General features: G+C 40.2%; 1 protein-coding gene across 11 annotated transcripts in view; it reads left to right on the plus strand.

Moving 5' to 3' along the window:
• rap1gap2a (RAP1 GTPase activating protein 2a) overlaps window positions 1-22,606 on the plus strand; it is a 139,994-nt gene that overhangs the window by 102,128 nt on the left and 15,260 nt on the right. For 6 of the 11 annotated variants that reach the window (XR_011980606.1, XR_011980605.1, XM_072691544.1 and 3 more), the window contains 10 exons: window positions 10,771-10,806; window positions 13,665-13,697; window positions 15,859-15,891; window positions 16,666-16,893; window positions 18,668-18,771; window positions 19,632-19,710; window positions 20,461-20,514; window positions 20,860-20,943; window positions 21,043-21,143; window positions 22,384-22,513. Coding sequence is in view for 9 of the 11 variants with exons in the window: in XM_072691544.1 (XP_072547645.1) it covers window positions 10,771-10,806; window positions 13,665-13,697; window positions 15,859-15,891; window positions 16,666-16,893; window positions 18,668-18,771; window positions 19,632-19,710; window positions 20,461-20,514; window positions 20,860-20,943; window positions 21,043-21,143; window positions 22,384-22,513 (882 nt within the window). In the remaining 2 variants the exon portion in view is untranslated. Of the gene's footprint in view, window positions 1-3,155; window positions 5,866-10,770; window positions 10,807-13,664; window positions 13,698-15,858; window positions 15,892-16,665; window positions 16,894-18,667; window positions 18,772-19,631; window positions 19,711-20,460; window positions 20,515-20,859; window positions 20,944-21,042; window positions 21,144-22,383; window positions 22,514-22,606 lie in introns of those variants that run through there. The other 5 variants (XM_072691543.1, XM_072691550.1, XM_072691548.1 and 2 more) reach the window with 4 other exon arrangements.

A 22,606-nucleotide genomic window follows, 5' to 3' on the forward strand; every position in this document is an offset into this window, starting at 1 on the left:
AAGACCAGATAAGGGAAGGTTGAAACAAAGGTGTACTTATACACAGGGACACACAAGGAACACCTGGGAGTAACAAGGGGGCGTGGTTACAAAGGACACACAGGTGGAAACACTAATGGACAAGCGGGGCTCGGACAGATAAGAGCCCAAACAAACAGAGCCATGTGCTTAAGAGCACATGGTGAAACAAAACAAAAGGGACAGAAACACATACCTGGAATTGAGGCACTGAGCTGTGGAGCAGTGGAAGAGCTGCGTTCTCTGGAATGATGGTTGGTGCTCCATCCCAGTACTTTTGGGATGAGGAGAGGTGAACTATCACTCTTGTTGATAAAATCCTCATAGTAATGCTCCTCCACATCCTTGATTTATATAAATATATATATATATTTTATATTTATATATATTTTAGAGTTTTTGCATTAAACTTTTTTTTCTAAATATACTGTATAGGTTGAGAAGTTAATAACATCATTTCATATATATTTAATATATTTTATATATCCATCTAAACGGCTGAATCAGTGATTCTTCTGATTTCTGAAAAGTACTGTACATAGGCTTTATTAAGAACAACAGCAGGTGTGTAGTATGTCACGCAGTATGAATATTGCCATCTCCTTCCTCGAATAACACACACACACATACACACACACACACACACACACAATGTGCCACACTAGTGGCCTTGTTTCTATCATGCTGTCTGTTACACCTGTTTATTGCCATAAAGAAATAAAAATCCTTTGCCTAGGCCACCAGCAGACCACCTGGATCATTTTAAACCTCAGCACAAGCAGCAATACCCACAATGCCCCTGTGCCAGGTCACACGAACAAACCGCAATGTCATACATCTAAAAAATAAAAAATGTATGGGCATAATCTCTGCCACTGGAGCAGAGCATTTGCAGGGTGACTTTACACTGCTGGTGAAGACGCTGGGTGCTTTTGCTTTGGGGTCAAAGTCAATTACTCACTCAAGGTTACCCCAGTCAGCCGGGTTCAGCTGGGCTGTGGATTTATTTCCTCTGGGCTTTAAAGCTCAGTGTAATTCACCCTATATCTCCATTTCCTTAGCATTTGAAAGCACCCAGAGCATACTATTATTTAAAGGGTTCACATCGCATTTGGAGACAGATTGTGTCGGTGATAGGTGATGATGCTGCTGGGAAACTGGGCTTACTTGACTGGTGTAACCTTCAAATGAGTCAGCTTTTATCAGAAGTCAAAGAGCGAAAGGGAAGGATGGGGTGGGTCACACAGGTGGTAGAGAGAAAGTGAAATGATGAGACAGAGAGCGAACACGAGAAAGAGAGGAGAGAGAGCGAGAGAGGGAATCACAAAGGTGGTAGAGATGGTGTAAAGATATTTAAGATATGCCACCTGTTTACATACTCCTATACATACACTATGTGTCCAAATGTTTGTGGACACACAGTCTAGTAAATGCATTCTGCTATTTAAAGTTGCACCTATTGCTTATACAGATGTATAAATGCACACATAGCTTGTCTAGTCCCTGTAGAGACGCACTGCCAATAGAATAGGACTCTCTGGAGCAGATAAACATCAAGCTATTGGCACCATGCCTAAGAATAGGTGTGGCCTAGAGGGGTATAAAGCCCCCTAGCATTGAGGCATTGAGCTGTGGAGCAGTGGAAGAACTGTGATGGTGCTCCATCCAATACTTTTGGGATAAGTTGAGGAGTTTGGGATGAGGTGAGGTGGTCAACGCCCTGACCTCACTATCACTCTTGTCAATAAAATCCTCACAGCAATGCTCCTCCAATATATATATATTTTTGATTTTTTATTTATTTTTATTTTTTATTATTATTTTTTTTATTATTATTTTTTTTTTTTGCAAATATGCAAAAAATGTTTTTCATAAATTTCAATGAAAGTTTTGAAAGATTTGAAAGGTTTAATAGAAAGTTTTTGCAGCAAACCATTTTTTATATACTACATTGTTTGAGAAGTCAAAGCACATTTGAAACATTATGTAAATGTACATTAATATAACTATATAATAACTGCATAAAAACTTTTATTTTTATTAAAAAGCAGGCTAAACAATTTTATGATATGAAAGCGTCATGGGCTACCCCCTGCAGTTGGGAAGTATAATTCACTGCAGTAAAGTACTATGGGTTCCCCCTTATGGACAGCTATACACATGCATTTCTGGACAAGCTGGGCGATAGAGAACCAGCATCTACAGGTAAAGAGGCATGTGGACTGAGGCGGTAAAATGCGACATAATGTTGCTTTAACTGATTTTAAAGTCGAGGTAGAAAGGTCTGGATGTGGCAGAGTGATAATGAGTATCAGCTGATCGGTTATCAAGTGTAATCAAGTAATGCAGCAGAATTGACAAACTCAAACAGCATTAAGGCTTTCATATAGTCTATGTATAGGTTATTCTGACAGTGCTTGGACCAAAATCTGGTCATTGCATGTCCGTTTGTCGGGTCTCTAATGATATCCCACACACTTGTCCTTACATACATGCTATGCTTGTTCACACACCTACCCTCTTACTCTATGGACAAGGTGTGACAACCTCCTTTAACACCTGCTCTCTCTGGGTGTGGTTTCAGTGAAAGTTGTGAGGAAAGTCTCAATTTCGAGTGTTAGTGTATACACACAAATACACACACACACACATGTGTCTTGTAATAGCAATCAAGTGTTGATGACTCACTCATACGCTGTGGTCAGTGACCACTCCCAATTTAAGTTGTAAAAGAGGAAAGAGGAAAAGGCAGTGGCGTGCATGAGGCTGATACAGTCTCCACCACACAATAGTGCCGAAGTCTGGGAGACAGCATTGGTTGGAGAGGGAGAGAGAGAGAGAAGAAAGGAGAATTAAGGAAGTGTGAGTGAATACCCACACACACTGGCTGGACCGGTTGTGGCGTGGTGTGTGTGTGAAACGTTTGGTGTGACAGACCTGGCAGTCCTGTTCCTGCTGTGTGTGAGGGAGTCCGCAAAAGACCAACACACTGCCGAGTGCCAGAAAGAGAGGTATGATACTGACCGCAACCTTCAGCGTGAGCGTGGGGGGCTGGGGGTGATGACACTGCTTTTCCACCCTTGAGAAACTTTTGGAGGTTCTTCAATTCTTGGAGGAGCCCATAGGTTCTAGAGGAGTAGCCTGGAGGTTGTTCAAGGAACAGTGTAATTAGCTTTCTTTGACTTTGCCTAATCTGGTAGGCATGTGGATCTACTAGTCAGCTCTGCCAGTAATGACCATGAGCTGCAGATCAGGCAAAATCACAGGGAGATGCAGTCAGAGTGTTGAACCCCTTGAACTCTAGACTTCCTGACGCTCTAACTTCCTAACTCTAATTCTTTCTCCTTCAGTAATGTGAATTTTCAGTGCTGGTATTGCTTTGATTTTTTATATGCAAAGAATCTGATCCAACAAAGCTGAAAACGTTTTACAATATTTTTAATGTATTTTTTTTAATCCTCATTCTTTCCCCCAGTTTTAGTTATACCTAGTTCCCGCCCAGTAGCAAGGGCCCAGCAGCCCCTCACACAATGCTACCAGTGCTGCTGGGAGGGTGAAAGCCATCATGTGCTTCCTTCAAGCCACTGGATGTTTTCAAACTGCTCCTTATGCAATGTCATTGGACAGCTGAATGCACTTGGCTATCCGCCAGTTCTGTTACATCAGCCAACAGACGCCCTTACTGGCTAGTCTTATGCTGAGTAATGGGGGAGAAGGAGAGCCATTCTACCCACCTAGAGATAGTAGGACCGATGGCACTCTCTGGAACTCCTGGCCATGGATGGCTGGAACATCACCGGGGATCTAACCTGTGATGTTTTAGACTGTTGCACCACCCGAGAGCCCAATCACTATTGATCATATTCAATATGGTGCAATTAATTCCCTTCTGAATGTGTGCAGAAACTATAGCTATACTACAGTGCCTACACATGATGCAGGAGATGCTAATCCCAGCTCATTGGAAAGCACCTACAGTAGTCTTGGAGTAGTTTAACCTCCTGAGACCTGGACTTTTGCTTGGTATGTATTTTTAATTTTTTCAGTTTGGGATTAGTAAGAGCTAACAAGTCTAAAAACTAAGCTTAGTCTTTGTAAAGGAAGTCATTTTTGCAAAAAAACTATTTCCTGATTAGGCCAATGAGTCATAGTTTGAAAAAATGAAGAATTATGGTGCAGAGGAGCAGAAATGTAATGTCTGTGGGTCTCAAGAGATTTAGAAGGTCACCTGGCACCAGGATGCAATGTGGAGAAGGAGAGAAGAAGAAGGAGCCTGTAGAGGCAATGTTCTACTAGGAACTTGGGTCCAGGAATTCGTGGGGATGTCATTTTTTGCCACATACCTGGTCCCTGTAATGATAATAGCAATGATGACAGTATTCCAGATAGCAGTGGGTTTGTTTTTGCAGGTGGTCAGAAAGTTTTGGCTAATGAGTGTGTTCATTAGTGGAGCCTAGGCCATCAGTTCAGGCCATAAATGTCACCTTTAAAAGAACGAGAAAAAATAATCTGTTCAGTAATCTTCTTTTCTACTCATATCAGAAGTCTGTTGATTAAAAATAGCCGATGTATAGGTCCTAGGAAGAACAACCAGCGAACCAGCAACAGGGTCATGGGCGCCCAAGTCTCATCAGTGTGATCCATGGAAGCCTCAAGTCCCAACTTACAGGACTTTCAGGATCTGCTTCTAGGATCTTGGTGCCAGAAACCACTGGACACCTTCAGAGGTCTTGTAGAGAGTGTCTGGATAAGGTCATTTTTGCAGTTTTTTTTTTTGCAGTTGTTTTGAAACTACTGCATATTTAGCAGGTGATTAAGATGTTTTGGCTTATTGGTGAACCGCAATTATTTGACCTAGGCCATATGTCCAGGCCACAAATGTCCCTAAAATACTCTTCTGTTTGATAAATCTAATTCCTGCGTATATGACTCGTACTGTATTAAATAAGCATTATTCTTTTAAAACAATCCAAAATTATATTCTATCAGATTAGCAACTGAACACTCAGTTCTTAAAGTGAATGTTTTGGAAGTGTGTGTAAGGATCTGAGCCACTTTAACAAGGGTCAGATTGTAAGGGCTAGATGCAGAAGGTGGCAGGCAGGTCTTGTGGGGTGTTTCCAGTGTGCAGTAGTCCAAGAAGGACAACCAGTGAACCGACGGCAGGGTCATGGACACCCAAGGCTTACTGATGCGGTCCATGGAGGCTTACAGGACTTAAAGGATCTACTGCCAATGTCAGATCCCACAGGACTCCTTCAGGGGTCTTGTAGAGCCTATGCCTTTGAAGGGTTTGAAGGGTTTTGGTGACATAATGGGAACCTACACGGTATTAGGCAGGTGGTTTTAATGTTATGGCTGATCATGTGTGTGTATATGTACTGTATATTACAATTGCAGCAGACTTAGGGGTTGGTAGGGGAGGCATATCACCCAGCAGGGAAAAACATGGGTAGTGTAACAGAGCCCACAGATAAGATAACGTATCTTTCATGTTAAAAGGAACGTACGACATGTTGTCCTTAACCGGAAACACCCTCATTATGACTGTTGTGTAATGAAACATAACTCTACGAGTGTCCAGTGTAGTGCAGTTCAGCATGTGTGTGTGTGTGTGAACAGCTGTGGGGGCTGTTGTGAGGCAGTCTGTATCGAGAGAGGTGTGTGTGCTTGGATTTTGTGCTTGAATATGTGCATGTAGGTGAGGTCTGAGTTTGCTCCTCCCGCCTGTTTGCCTGAGGCCCGCCTGCAGCACAGTGCGCACTCAGAGGGAGGCCTGCATGGAGGCAGACGTGCTGGACGTCTGGAGACTTCACAGGCACTCCAGAAGCTCTTAGTATGTCTCAGGTACTCTCCCTGTCGTCTCTTTCTTTAGCAGAGCTGAGCGAGTTGCTGGAGGCAGTGTTGCATTTTATTGCCCTGTTGAAACTCTAGCCTATTTGCATTACTTAACTTACTTAGACTTTATCAACAGCAGTAGACTGTGTTATCACACAGGCTTGTCTTATTTGCTGTGTTTTATCAGATGGGGTCGTCCTCCGGTGCCTTTTTTGGGGGGATTGTTTTTAAGCCAGTAAAACTACATGCTTATTATTCTGTTTTTAATTTAAAGACTCATTAATTATTCACTCTTTGGTTACTACTATTAAATGAATATGTTAAATAATGTAGCTATGAGAGTGTAAACAGGGTCTGAAAGGGATTTGAACTATAGGTCCATATCTGCACCCTTTAACCCCCTAAACCCCAGTTTTAATTTTAACACCTGCTAAAGTAATTATTCAGTATCTAAACTAAAATGTTAGTGGTAATTGTTCATTTCCTGATAATTTAGTACCTTCTGATTATTCAGTACATAATTCTACTATTTACTCATTAGTCAATAGATTGTAACTGCTCAGTAGCTACTAATTATTCAATAATTAATTATTAACTACCTTGAAATTATTCAGTATCCACAAATATTTCAGTTACTACTAAATATGAATTAAGTATTAATTGTTCAGTACTCACTAATTATTCAATAAGTACTAAATATTCAGTATCTACATATTTTTCAGTAAATACTAATTATTCAGATCTACTGACTATTCAGTACCTAATTGTTAATTATGAATGATTCATTATTTAATAAGTACTCATTATTTAGTAACTACTTATTTTAGAGTAAGTACTAATTATTCAGTATATACTAATGATTCTATACATACTAAGTCATTATTATTGACAAATTATTTAATAAGTATTAATTATTCAGTATTCACATATTTTTCAGTAAGCATTAATTATTCAGTATATACTAATTATTCTATACATAGTAATAATTATTGACAAATTATTTAATAAGTATTAGTTATTCAGTAACTACTAATTATTCTATACATACTAAGTAGTAATTATTGACTATTAATTATTCAGTATCCACATTTTTTTCAGTAAGTACTAATTATATAGTATATAAGGATTATTCAATAAATACTAAATATTAATTATTGACAAATTATTCCATAAGTACCAATTATTCAGTATCCACATATTTTTCAGTAAGTACTAATTATTATTATTATTATTATTATTATTATTATTATTATTGTTATTATTATTGAGTATATAAACTAATTATTCAATAAGTACTAATTATTTAGTATGTACTTATTTTTTTGTAAGTACTAAATATTTAGTATAAACTCATAATTTGATAAGTACAAATTATTTAACAAGTATGTATTCTTCAGAATCTTCTATAAAACTTCTTGTTTGACGTGTGTGTCCACATACAGGATCTTTAGGGTTGAGAGGGTTACGGGGTTAACCCCATATGCAGTTATGTTAGCTGTGAAAGCAGTGAGAGCTATGTCGGTTTTAGGCCTCTTTGTAACATTTTTTAAAGCCTCTCAACAGGACTGCTGATAATCAGTGCTGCAGCAGCAGCAGTGCCCACTGAGTGCTGCAGGAGATAAGAGGGCTCAGCATGTAGCTATGAAACTTTAACAATCTTCCTCAGGCTACGGCCATGAGAGAGCAGTTCTCCGGCCTGCTCCACAGACCCTGTGTGTGTGTTTGTGTGTGTCTCTTCAAGCTGATTCATGTCTGCATTGTTGGTGACCCTCAACAGCTGCCCTTGATCCTCCACCTGTGAGTTATAGTTATTGTATCAGATCTCCAAGGTTATCCTGGCAGCCGTGGTGCTTGTAGGCCAGGCTTTTGTTGACTTTGTGGAGTCAAGCTGGTCATGAATCCATGGCACATTAAACATTAACCAGGTGATATTTTTCCCCTTCGTCACCTCCTGCTTTTTGCAGACACCTGTTGCACTTCTTTTAGATTCGTAAAGTATCCATATGTAGCCAGAAATGGTAAAACGTATGATATGATAATGGTTCTAATTTGATTTATTGTTAAATGTTTTATTGTAGCTTGATGGTTTATAAAATAACGTGGCATGTGCACATTCAGTAGGTCTATTAAAATACAGAACCGTATTGAACTGTGAACACAACAAACATTTTTTTACTCTTTGGATCTGACTTTAATTCCCGGCCGTGAACACAAAGCACGGCCCTGAAATCTTTTTCAGAGAGACTTACCGTCTAATCATGCTACCCACGTACTCTAAGAATTCTCCTTGGTTTATTGGTGGCATTTGTCTGAAGCTGGCATTAAACTCCCATGTCTCAGGGGTGTGATGGTGTTAGCATTTTACACTGATATGAGGCACTGCTCACTACGACATGTAGCTTCTTCATAATGATATTATAAACCTAGAAACACTTAGTAATGTGGCATAGAGAGGATGGGGTGGAGTAAAGGGGGCATTGAGGAGATGGAGTGGTGTAATGTGGCATTGAGGAGATGGAGTGGAGTAATGGGGAGTTGTGGAGATATAGTGGAGTAATGGGGTGCTGAGGAGATGGAGTGGAGTAATGGGGTGCTGAGGAGATGGGGTGGACTAATAAGGCGTTGCAGAGATGAGGGTGGAGTAATTATGGGTTAAGAAGAAGGAGTGATGGCACATTGAGAAGATGGAGTAATGGGGCATTGAGAAGATGGACTAATGGGGTTTGGGTGGAGTAATCAGGTATTAAGGAGATAAGATAAGGTGGGAAGAGGTGGGCGGGGCATTGAGGAGATGGGGTAGAGTAATGGGTCATTAAGGAAATGGGGTGAGGTAATGGGGCATTGAGAAGATGGAGTAATAGGGCACTGAGGAGTTAGAGGTGGGGAGATGTGGGGGGGAGGCATTGAGGAGATGGGGTAGAGTAATGGGGCATTGAGGAGATAAGGGAGAGTAATGGGGCATTGAGGAGGTGGGGTAGAGTAATGGGGCATTGAGTAAGGGAGAGTAATGGGGCATTGAGGAGGTGGGGTAGAGTAATGGGGCATTGAGGAGATAAGGGAGAGTAATGCAGCGTTGAGAAGATGGAGTAATGGGGCACCGAGGAGTTAGAGGTGGGGGGGGGGATTGAGGAGATGGGGAGTAGTAATGGGATGTTGATGAGATGGGGTGGAGTATTGGGGTGTTAAGGAGATGGGGTGGAGTATTGGGCTGCTAATGAAATAAGGGTGGAGTAACAGGGCATTGAGAAGTTGGAGGGCAAGCCACTTTCCTAATTACACAGTCCTGCACACTGGCCACACATCAGTACTGACTCCACCCTTCTGATCTACAGTCAGTCAGTATTTGTGGTTTTCCAAATGTACGACTCAGTGCTGAGCTTCCTGAGTGAATCTATAGAAGTGCCCGTTCTCTACTTTATGGCATTCGTGCAAAGCTCTGTTTGTCTAGTTTGAACAATACACTCAGGCCCAGAGTCACTCACGACACACACACACATACACACACGACTGGGTTTGATTATCTGTGGAACATAGTATCTGTGGGTGTGAGCTGGGTGTAGGACGACTGGGTATCTAGTACATTTCTTCCCGCCTAGTGTCATCTCAACTGGGGTATCACCTAAGGCCTGATTGGTTGTTAGGAGGTCTTTGCAAGCTCTTCATATAAACCTATATTGAAGAGCTTTAAGACCCTTCAAAAGCCCACTGATCTGTTCCTCATAAGTCTCCTAACAAAACAGTAAAGCTAGACTGTGAAAATGTGGGTTGATTTGAGGAGCTAATGAACATTGCCTTTGTTCTTCTGAATAGATATTTTGCTCTGCTTCATAAAACAACAGTGTTTTGGCGCATCTGTAGCACATCATCGATGTTAGCTCCAAATCCTGAAGCAGCAACCATGTACACCATGATAAAATTTGCATTATGTAAAAATGAACAGGCAAGTAATGGGAAGGAATGATCAGGAAAGTAAGATGCTCACCTATGTTAAAATTAAGAATGTTAGCAGTTTAGAGATACACTATATGGACAAAAGTATTGGGACACCTGCTCATTCGCTCTTTCTTCTGAAATCAAGGGTATTAAAAAAATAGTTTATCTATACTGTCCAGGGAGAAGGCTTTCCACAAGATTTTGGAGGAGCATTGCTCATCATCCCCAACTCCCCAACTCATCCAAAAGTTAAGATTAGTGACCAAATTCAATATTGTAGCCAATAAGTAGCCAAACTCCAATGCCTTCCAAACATTGAGGAATACTGACCAAAACCTAACACATGCTAAACTCCATGATGCTTGATATGTGACTTGGTTTCCAACTAATATTCAACTGTCTGTACGACACTGGGTTTTGACGTCAAATCGGTTTCCTTTTTTTTAATAAAATTTAACATTTGTTTGAGTCCAACATCTTTCTGACGTCTAATTGATGTCAAGTGCCTGCTGCAGAGGTTGTTCCAACACCAACACTGTCATTGATTACCATGGATAATAATTTTAAAGCTTTTCCCTGTAAGAATTTGAGAACATACTTACTATCGTTGTCTGAGAAAAACATTTTTTTTTAATTTTTCTGTTTTTGGCGTATTAAACGTAAAATTTCATTATGAACAGACCATATTTTTATTACATTGACTTTCATTGACAGTTTAGCAGGTTCTTTTTCTTTCTTCTGTAAAGTAGAATGTAGCAATTTACCCTTAATTTGCTGAGAACAGGACAAAGCACCAACAGTCCTTTTCTATAGTAATCAGTTATATCCTGCAGATGCGGTGGTTAGAGACTGGGTTCCCACAAGCCACAATAATTGAATTGTGCCTAAATCAACCGTTGGTATATACATAACCATCAGCAAGGTGTGGGTTTCTGCTGTCGTGCATTTTCTGACCTCTCTTGGTTTTTTCGTGTTTTTCAGTCTGCCGAATTCTTCGACATGCTGGAGAGGATGCAGGTAAGAGAATACAGGGTTTTCTTTAACCTTGGTTAACATTTGCTACTAAATGAACTGGCTCTGATTTTGTGTAAGGCTTTCAGCTTTCCTGGGTGTATATATATATATATATATATATATTTATATATATATATATATATATATATATATATATATATATATATATATATATATATCTGTGGTCAGAAGGGGCGTTTATTTTTTTCTTGATTGCTGGGAAAGCTGAAGTGGTCTGTCCTTGGCAGAGCCGGCAATGGGGAGGCTGTCCGTCCGAGTTTGATTGAATAATTACACAGGGAAGTGGAATGCACATCCTCCTTTCAAAGCTCCATTGATTTGTCTAGCACTTTGTTAGTGGCATGTGTTGGTGATGGTGGGATTGTTCTTTAGGAATCACGTTTTTCAGAGCATGATGACTCATTGACCTGACCCACCACTTCCAGACACTTGAGAGGGAGGGGTTGGGAGCTGTGGATATTAGCTAGTAGCTAAAGAACAGCAAATCAATATATAGAACTGTCCTTTGGGAGAGGAGATCGGTACTCATCACTCAGATGGTCTTGAAGTGGACTCTATCTTATCCTAAACCCTGTGTGATGAAGAGTTGGCCTTGGTCTGGATGCTAAAAGGTTGACGGCTTTCAAGCGGATGATCAAAGAGGCCGCGCTCTTCAGAATCGAAGCTGAATGGGTTGGATTCCAAACCGGCTACATTTCGGATGGAGTCGGACGTTGTCAAAGAAACAGTCTGGTTGTTTAGAAATGAGCTAAACACACTGCTGACTCCAACCTCGTACAGCAGAAACCTGTGGACACTTGCTGAATTCCCTGAGTGTTCCCATTTCTTACCAAAGCTGTTATTATGAAATTTGATCCAACAAACACTGGAAACACATTAAAATAAGCTGCTAACTTTCACAGCTAACTGCTAACAAACTTCTTAGGACTCTTTCTGAATGTAGTTGCTGTACTTTGACATCAACTGTGGCAACAAGAACTATCTGTAGGTCCAACGATGGCATTTTTCAGGACTGTTGGAGACTTTTTTTTTTACACATTGTGGGATCTGCTCTTGGACTGAACTTGCTGAATGTTGGCAGATGTTTCTCCAGATATGTTCTCCACTTGTAAATGATTTAGTGGACAGTGGAATGGCTGATTTCTAATAGGTTCTGAGATCTTCTAGAATCCCTACCCTTCCTTTCTTTCTGAAGGCCGCAGAGTGCTTCCTTGATCTTGCCGTGGCGACACCACTCAACTTAACAGTCACAAGCAAACCGAACTAAATGTCTGAGGTTTAAACAAGACAGGTTCCTCCAGAATGGCAAACAGAATTCAGCTTCTGTCCAGTGGCTTCTGCTATGAATGTGCTGTGAGTCACTGTGTTTCTGTTCTTTTCTAAGCACAGGGGGAAGGTGTCAGGAATATTGTCTGAGGTAATCGACCACAATCAGATGAAGATTAGGTTGAAAAATGCTGGCGTACTTCTCTAATGCAGTAAACACAGTCTGAACTCAGGCTGCTTTTTGTAAGCTGCATTGGAGCAGACACTTATGAAGATGGCTCCCAACATTATCTTGTAAGCAATATCAGGAAGACGCATAAAGTACCTGGGGGTGAAGTGAAAGTCAGTAAACGTTCTGACTGTTTGTGGAAGAGACTGTTGGTGGACAAGACCAGGGCGTTTCTGAACATATGGGGGTTTTGGGCGTTTTTTTACCTGGGGGACCTTCACCCGCTGCAGTCATATTATGGTGTGTGCCATAATGAGTCATTACTTTAGTCAATTTAATAAATGCTGAGCATTGTTATAATATACTTATAATAGTAATTGACTGAAAAGAAGAAACTGCATTTCTTTACAAATATGTGTGTATGTTCAAATAGAGTACCATGCAAAAGTTTGTAAGTGTTTGTTTGCTCATTAAAACACTAATATTAAAACAAATACTAAAAACATTCATACAGAAAGTGGTGGTTCTCCATCACTGTGTTCATTAGAACATCTCCAAAGTTCTCCTCATGGAGTCTAGTGTTATTTAGAGTTCTCCTCAGATCAACACCTGGTTTGGTGGTAAATCAGGGCTTAATGATGGTAAATAAAATGAGCTGCTGCTGCTGCTGATGATGGAGTTGAACACATCCTCCATGCTGTGCTGGCTGGACTGGGGGGCGTCCAGGAGAAACCTGGAGGAACCGAGCCCTTTTTCCTTAGATTAGCTCACCGACAAGATCTCACTACCTTCTTCAAAATGAGAAGCTCTTGCTAATTTTTACTGGATTTATGTTCTATGTACTGCATCTGTTCTAATAAGATCTGGAGCTTCTACAGTAACATCTCTCTTATAGCTGAGAGACATGGTTTATATCATGTGATTATAAAATCTGCACGATACTATACATGAAAAGGAAATACTTGGAAAGAGACTCCCAAGTTGGGTTGGGAGGGTGCCTAAACCACTGGTAAAAGCACATATAACAAGAAACACATGTATATGTATATATGAGCTGTATATATTTTTAGTGTTAGATTTGGAAAGATTAAACACTGTGGCTTAAAGAAAACAGCAAAATAACAATATATATATATATATATATATATATATATATATATATATATATATATATATATATATATATATATATAAGAACACCCAACACAATATTCTGGCTAGATGTGTTTTCAGTCTGCTTTGAAAAACACCAGAATTGCTTCCCTAATATTCTTCTGTGCAGCCCTATTTCAGAGCTCCTCTAGCAGGATGAATGGGCACTGTTCTGGTGCTGGACTATGTTTAACCCCTTTAGTTAACCTCATTGTTCCTTTTCACTTCCTAATGCAAACCTGGATCACTACAGATTCCTAAAACCGAGGAAACTAAGAAGCACAAGGTGTGGAGAGAGCATATCGACACTCACGCAAAAACCTTATCTACATTTCTGCTGTTTTCCTGTTTCTGACATAATGTGAATCTGGCAGATGTTATTTAAATTTCCTCTGAATTTCATGTTGAATGAACCAGTAGAAATGCTCCAAAATGACTTGGAATAAAATCCTCTTGCATTCAAATCTTCTCCTGTAAATCTGCCATTTTGAAGATACAAGGTTTTTGCGTGACAGCGATGACATATGCATATAAGTGTTTGTGAGATATAGTGTAGATGTGCATGTGCATGTGTCTGACTGTGTACATATATTACTGCTGTTTAAACCGTGTACACCCTGCTTTCGTGCCTTTGCTCTTTTGCTGACGGTCATTTACTTTGTAAACCCTCTGAGAAGAACGAAGGCCTCGTCCGGAACTTTTCAATGCCCCAGGTCACCTTCATGCTAAATACCAGTTAGTGTTAAATGTCGTTCACATCTAGAACTGATAAGGTCAAGGCTGATAGCTTTCAGACTGTTCTAGGAGAAGCAGAAATGCCAACGCGTAGGACACCTGAGGGTGTGAGCACAGGCTGAATCAAATATTTGTGTTTCCTTGCTGGTGTGTAAAGTGTGGAAGGCTTTAATGAGGATTTTCTAAATGCTGACTCTTTGACTCGGATATGTGTGAATGGAGCATGTTGTTGTTGGGTTGGTGGGTTTCCTCCTCCAAAGCAGGTTTGGGGTCAATTCCATTTCTGCCAAATTTATAATAAATACTTTATAAACGTAAAGGTTTGTAGTTTAGTCTGAACAATGACGGTTCTTCGAATGGGTCTTTGAGTGATGCCGTAGAAGAGCGACTGTTGGCTCCATAAAGAACCATGTTTGTGATAGAGCTGTGTCATCTTTAAACTGGTAAAGAGTCTTTGCATCAAGTAAAGCTTTTTTAGACCTTTAAAAGGTTCTTCATATTCGCCAAAAGTGGTTCTTCTATGGCACCTGTCAAAGATCCATTTGAAGCATTTTTTTTTTTTAATTGCAGGGCTACACAAAATGGACAGAATCCCATATTGCAGTTTTACTGCTCTACATTATTTTGACTACAGTTGCTCTTTATCTGTAATTTCTCCTCAGTTTAGTCATATCTGATTCCACCTGCTGGCTAGCTCACCCCACATCCCGCAATGCTGAACTGCAATGTCAGCAGACATCTCCAAACGCTTGGAGGAGAAGGCAAACCTCTGTCTCGGACTCTCGGCCTGGAGGGCTGTGGAACTGGTGACCTCTTGACAATAAGGCCAGCACTTTGACAGGTTCACCACTGTAGCAACAGGGTGGATAACAGCACTGCTGTCTAAGCAGCACACCAGTGTTTGTTTCCCCACTAAGGGTGTAGCCTAACGCCCTAGAAACCACCTAAGAGACTATAGCAACTTAATAGCAACACCATAGAATCCACTACGCATCACCACAGCAACCACCTATCAACTCTATAGCACCCATCTGACAATCACTTGTTAGACAACTACCTGAAACACTACAATAATTACGTAGTAACACCCTATCAACCACTAACCAACACCATAGCAACCACCTTTTAGCATTATGGCACCCATCTTGCACCCACTCAGTGACAGCATTGCAAACAACTGGGACGCCTAGCCATACTAGGGCTATCAACCACCTAGCAACACCACAGTAATGACCTGGGATAGCATAGCAAACACTGTTTTACTGTAGTGACAACATGGTAGCTGCCTAGCAACTGCCTGGAAGTGGGAACCACTTAAGCGGTCCTTCAGGAAATGCACTTTTCTGGGTTAAAATTCAGTGTAAATCGGACCTTATCTGGAACACCTGAGATAAATAAGCTGAGTCAATAAGTGATTCTTGAGAGAGCTATTTTGTGTAGCATTCTATATTATCACTATCACAAAGGCCAGGACTGTCCTAATTTTAATTGAGCAGTTCCACCCTGTATAGAAATGAATGCTTGATTTCTTTGGGCTTTGAGCCGTCAGTTGGTAGAGTTTTTGTCTCTTGACCTGAATGAACTGGAGATGAACCCCAACCCGGCTTTAGAGTCGCTGCTGTGCTTTCCAGATGAGCTGTCTGTGCTTGTTAGTAATAATCCCCATGTCTGTCATACAGTCTTACAGCTTACATTTGCTTTCTTTCTAATAGGATGACTACATCCCTTACCCCAGGATAGAAGACGTGAGTACACACACACACACACACACACACACACACACACACACACATACAAGCAAGCTCATACAGGCCCACATGAAATGAAACACACCTTAACTGTTTGTAGTTGGGTTGACCTATCCAGGTTTTAGCAACTGCCCCATTCAATCTAATGCTAATGTTAGCGCACAAGAAGCTACACTCTACACACTATTTTTACATTGTAAACCTTGTATCTCCAAAGTAGTACATGTATAGGAGAAGAATCAGAACTTTTATTTTGGAGCATTGCTATTGGTCCATTCATCATGGAAATTGAACACAATGTAAATAACAGCTGATTGATTTACATGCTGTCAAAAATGAAGATACAAATTTTTGAATGACTGATAATATACACACAAGAAGGATATATATTAAGAATTATCCATTATAAAGTTAGGCATTAACATTCTTATTCATATATATGCCCAATGCCAGGCGTGGGCTAAAGGGGTATAAACCCCCCCTAGCAATGAGCTGTATAGCAGTGGAACTGTGCTCTCTGCAATCATGGTTTCTGCTTCATCCAATATTTTTGAATACCAACACCTTGACCTGACTAATACTCTTGTGACTGAATGCAACCAAATCCCCACAACAATGCTCCAAAATCTAGTAGAAGGCTTTCCCTAGACCATAAAGACAGTTACTCCAACAAAAGTAGGATTTTTTGTATGCTTTATTTCAGAAGAAACAATGAAAGTATTGGTGTCCAAATACTTTTGTCCCTAAAGTGCACTTTGTTTGTGTGTGTAGGTGCTGGAGAAAGGGGGTCCGTATCCTCAGGTGATCCTGCCTCAGTTTGGGGGTTACTGGATCGAGGATGCCGAGGCTCCAGTGGGTACCCCCACCTCTTCAGACAGCAGCTTCTGTGAGGAAGAGGAGGCTGAAGGCTTGGGTCCTGGAGGAGGGGGAGGAGGCTTCAGCTACCGGCTGGAGAGCAACAGCACAGCGCGAGCTTACCGCAAACACTTTCTGGGCAGGGTAAGCATAAGCTTCAATACATTCACCTTGACCTTTCTCCAGCCATACAAGGAGGATGTTTGCGGTTGTAAAGGAGCTAGATTAAACAGGAACCACAGCTACACCATTCATACACCAAACTGCCGCTGCTGTTCACACTGCGACTCTGCACACTCGCATATCTGCTGGTTTTTACCATAGTCTGTATTCTGTGCTCGTGAATGCACCATTGCAATCGAATAGGCTGAAGCCTTCTCAGCCAGCCTGATCTCATAGTGGAAGTGTCCACATTGGTTGTGTGTTACATTTTTATGTTCAGAGGAAACGCAATCTCTAGCGGTGAAGAAAAGACGACAGGGGACTCCCTTTAGAAACGACTCACAGCGACTCACAGCGACTCAGAGTCGACTCTTCAAATCTAGTTACTGTAAACAAGCAAAACCTGTAATTTACAAACCTGTACAATGTCAATTTATTATCTTAATCTACACCTAAACCTAAAACCTAATCTGAACCTACACCATAATCTACACCTAAACATAATCTGAACCTACACCTTCATCTACACCTAAACCTAATTTCAACCTACACCGTAATCTACACCAAAACCTAATCTGAACCTACACCTTAATCTACACTAAACCTAATCTACACCTTAATCTACACCTAAACCTGATTTCAACCTACACCATAATCTACACCAAAACCTAATCTGAACCCACACCTTAATCTACATTAAACCTAACCTGAACCTACACCTTAATCTATACCTAAACCTAATCTGAACCTGCACCATAATCTACACCTAAACCTAATCTGAACCTACACCGTAATCTACACCTAAACCTAATTGAACCCACACCTTAATCTACACCTAAACCTAATCTGAACCTACACCTTAATCTACACCTAAACCTAATCTGAACCTACACCTTAATCTACACCTAAACCTAATCTCAACCTATACCGTAATCTACACCAAAACCTAATCTGAACCTACACCTTAATCTACACTAAACCTAATCTACACCTTAATTTACACCTAAACCTAATTTCAACCTACACCATAATCTACACCAAAACCTAATCTGAACCCACACCTTAATCTACATTAAACCTAACCTGAACCTACACCTTAATCTATACCTAAACCTAATCTGAACCTACACCGTAATCTACACCTAAACCTAATTGAACCCACACCTTAATCTACATCTAAACCTAATCTCAACCTACACCTTAATCTACACTAAACCTAACCTGAACCCACACCTTAATATACACCAAACCCAATCTGAACCTACACCTTAATCTACACCTAAACCTAATCTCAACCTACACCTTAATCTACGTTACATTGGCATCAGTTCAGAAAAAGAGGCGCTGTCTGTCTGCTCACGTCTCGGAGGACAGCCTAGGCTTTGGAACACAGCCACAATCTCCCAGCGCAGTTTTATCAGTTCTTCTTCGTGCACATGTGTGTGTCTTTGTGTGTATTTTGCTCAACAGTGCCACAACTTATGCTGTTGTTTGTGTGTGAGATCCTGTTCTCAGCTCATGCTATGTACAAAAACCAGTTAATATAGCCTCTCTGTTTTTATGTGTCACGGACAGCTTGATGGAAGTCCTCCTCTGAGCAATACTGAGAAATATTTATTCAGAATCAGTCATTTGGAAAATAAAGATCTCAGTTTCTCAGTGTGAAGAGAGACTGACAGAGTGAAGAATTCAGAGGATGTGGAATGAAGTCTGTGAAATTACACACTCTCTCTTTCTGGCTGCCTCTCTCTTTCAGGAGCACATGAACTATTACTGCACAGGCAGCAGTTTGGGGAACCTCATCATGTCTTTAAAGCACGAGGAGTGTGAGGGGCAGGAATTCCTTCGTATCATGCTCAGGTATGACAAACACACATACGCACACTTATGTAGACACACACTTGTGATTTAAATTGCATAATACAAGGACCCTGATTTTGTCTAACGCACTGACCAATCCAGCCAAGCAAAGGCAAGTGATAAGTGACCCCAGCAGCAGTTTTTCCCACCAAATATGAGTTTTTTTTTTATTGAGAATAATAGCCAGTATCAGTTGTTTCACTTTGGTTATATAAGGAAACCAGCAAAACCTCTAGTGACCATTTAATGTATATATTATATATACTGTGTGTGTGTATATATATATATATATATATATATATATATATATAGTAATATAATAATTTAATGTATATATAGATGTCCAGACATCTGAGACAACAGTGACATTGCTTGAGTTAGCATGTTCTAATACAAAAGGTTTTTTATGCAGTGTATTGTATATTTTGAGTATATCTATTTAATCATATATTTATGATTATAATACATTTTAGATTATTTTGTATGTTTTACTTTATTAACAGCATGTCATTTAAAGTTACACTTGGTATGGACATGTGTCGATAATGTGGTCAATGTTACACATTGTTTGTACATTTAAATATTTACACTACAATATTATTATTTATTATCATTATTATTATTATTATTATTATTATTATTATTATTATTGTTGTTGTTGTTGTTGTTGTCTCAGAAATTTGGACCTCACTGTGCAGCCCAGATTATTAATTTAAAATGATTATATTTATAATTAATTATCTTACCTTTAATTGATTAATAAGAACATCAAAAGAATAACTTACAACACACACTCTACTGTCTACATCAACCTACCGTCTCCTCCAATATATATATATATATATCTTCCACTCTTTCAGGTCAAAGACGAAGACCCTTCATGACAGGATCCCACTGGAGGGATTGCCCCAGCTGCCCAGTGTGCCTCAGATAGCCAAGGTGTGCATCATTTAGGGTGGAGTGACATGGCAAAAATGTGACACTGTACTTTTTAGATGTGTGAAAGATCAAAATGCTTAAAAATTCAGTCGAAAATTCACAGAAAAGCACAGTTGTGAGCTTGGAGGTGGAGGAGGATGCAAATGCGAGTAATTTATTAAACGTAAATCAAAACAAAGCAAAACAGGAACCGAACAAGCCAAATGACAGAAAGTCACAAACAGGACAAAAGCGTGGCAAAAAGAAGTAAAGAAAAATGTATTAATTGTTTTAATTGATTGCTTAAGTGAATTAATTAATTTTAAAGCTTAAAACAAAGCTGAATTAAATGTGTAATTAGGTTTCAAACTACAGAAGCCTTACTTAATCTAAAATCAGAGGTTCCAGATGTTTAATTAGCTGACATTAAACATTCTGTTCTGGGAATTACTAAGAGTGATAACAGGATACTGTTATATTACTGCACATAATCTGTCATTGTGAAAGCTTTTAATATCTTAATGACATGTTTATGACATGGCGATATCTTCATATTCTAGATTGCCTGCAATGTTCTCAGGCTACATGATACATTTATTATGATAATGCTAATATACGCATTGTCGCATTGCCCACATTTCCCATGATGCACTTATATGTGTGTGATGATACAGTCCTTGGTATTCTTCATGATTATGAAGGCTATACTACAGTGTAGAAATGTGTCGTGTTCAGTTTCTGTGTGTAACAGTAGAGGTTTGTGTCTTTCAGCTGCTTTGTGATGACGTCACAGGTCTAAAGTTCAATCCGGTTCTCTACCCTAGGGTGAGTCTCTCGCACACATACACATATGCCCCTGACACTGCAGAAATGGTCCTACCTGCTGTCGCTTTGTCACAAAGACTAATTGGGTTAAGGTTCTGCTCTATTTGCAGTCGCCCAGGTCATCCGAACTAATGTCTGCGCACCCTGGGGCGCTGTAAAGTCCATCTGCTTCACTAATGCCTGGCAGCGCCAGTCTGTCAGTCAGTCTTCCGGATCGTCTCAGGACCCATTTGGGCTCTCAGCCATGGCAAACACGAAGCCCTTGCTGAATTATGAAAAGGTCCTGACACACATATGTTCCCCCTCCCGCTCACTCCCTCTCTGTGTTCTGATCTCTTCCCTTAGGGCTCCCAACTAATAGTCAGCTTTGATGAACACGAAGTCAACAACACCTTCAAGTTCGGGGTCATTTATCAGAAGTTTGGGCAGGTGAGTCTTCAGGTGTGGAATATGCAGGAGGGCCTGAAGCTTCTTAAGGCCTAACTCTCTCTTCTTCTCACTGTTTTTTTGTCTGTCTTTACACCCCAGACGTCAGAAGAGGAGTTGTTCGGAAATAACGAAGAGACGCCAGCGTTTGCAGAGTTCCTCAGTGTGTTGGGAGATAACATTGAACTGCAGGACTTTAAAGGGTGACTCACTCAACCCAACACATGAGACACTTACACATCTAATTAAGCCTTCAATTATGGCGGCTTTATTAAGACTGCGACTCAGTAAGGTCTTCATTAAGTCCTTTATTGGATGATGCTATCATTTATTCTGTCTGTTAGTCTGTAACACTTCCCTTGGACAGTCAACCACAGCCTAATGCTTTGTATATTCTCACCTTGCATTCAGGTAAATATCCATTAGATTCAACCGAATATTCTCCAAAGCCCCAAACTAGACCCTAATCCGAACCCCAACCCTGGTCCTAAAACTAACCCTGGTGCTGGTTCTTACCTCTAAGCTTTGATAGATAGATATCCATAAATAATGGTCTTTAAACAGTCAGATTGTTGAACTGGTGTTAAACTCACTTCATCAACAGTGTAAGTAGAAGCAATAGTGTCAGTTATAGGGTCAAGGTTAGGGTTGGGTGTTTGGGTCGGTATAGGTTTTAGATTCAGGTTCAGATTTAGGATCACAGTGTTTGGTCTCCAATATTATTATTTTATTATTATTATTATTTAGGACACTTAATATCTTTAATATTTAGGCTGAATATTCATTAGCTGCTAGGAATTATTCTGTAGCTAATATTTAGGTTACTTTCCAGGGATCAATGGGATGCCTTTTTAAATGAAAATGAATTAGATATATTGTAATCTGTCAAATCAGAGAGCAACCTTCATTTATTTAATTTCCTGTCAAATGGCTATTTTGACCCTGTCACAAATACAGCCCCACTGCTTTGAACATAATGCAGCAGTCAGCTTTAATTCTGCAGGTTCATCCGACCCATTCAATGAATAGCCTTCCACAACATACAGTGCATCCCAAAAATGCATGAATTTTCCATTCCACTTTTAATGGAAGAGAAATTACAGCAGCGCTTGTTCTAATAGAACGCACTCTGGATGGACACAACACCAAATAGTTCTTTTCATGGCGTTGGAGTGCACAGTTGGCCATGCTGCTGCACTCCCAGATTAGAGAGGGTGAAGGGCCTTGCTCAAAGGCCCAACAGTGACAACTTGGCAGACATGGGTATTGAGCCTAAAACCCTATGATTAATAATCCAGTGCTCTAACCACTGAGCCACCACTGCCCCTAAATAGAGGGTGTTCATTTATCTGGAAATACTTCTCTGGTGGGCCGAGACTGCTTGAGATGTGCTGTGATGTTTAAAGTGACATTTTACTGACATTTCTGTGTGATTATTCTCAGGTTCCGCGGGGGTCTGGACGTATCTCATGGGCAGACGGGCTCTCAGTCTGTCTACACTGTGTTCCGCAACAGAGAAATCATGTTCCACGTCTCCACTAAACTTCCCTTCACCGAAGGAGATGTACAGCAGGTAGCCCACAGCTGCGGTCATGTTTATTCAGCATGTTGCTCACTCCACATTTGCTAATATCTCAGTGTAATATCTGTCTGAGAAAACCTCATA

This window comes from Salminus brasiliensis, chromosome 11 (assembly GCF_030463535.1).
Source record: "Salminus brasiliensis chromosome 11, fSalBra1.hap2, whole genome shotgun sequence".
NCBI lineage: Eukaryota > Metazoa > Chordata > Actinopteri > Characiformes > Bryconidae > Salminus > Salminus brasiliensis.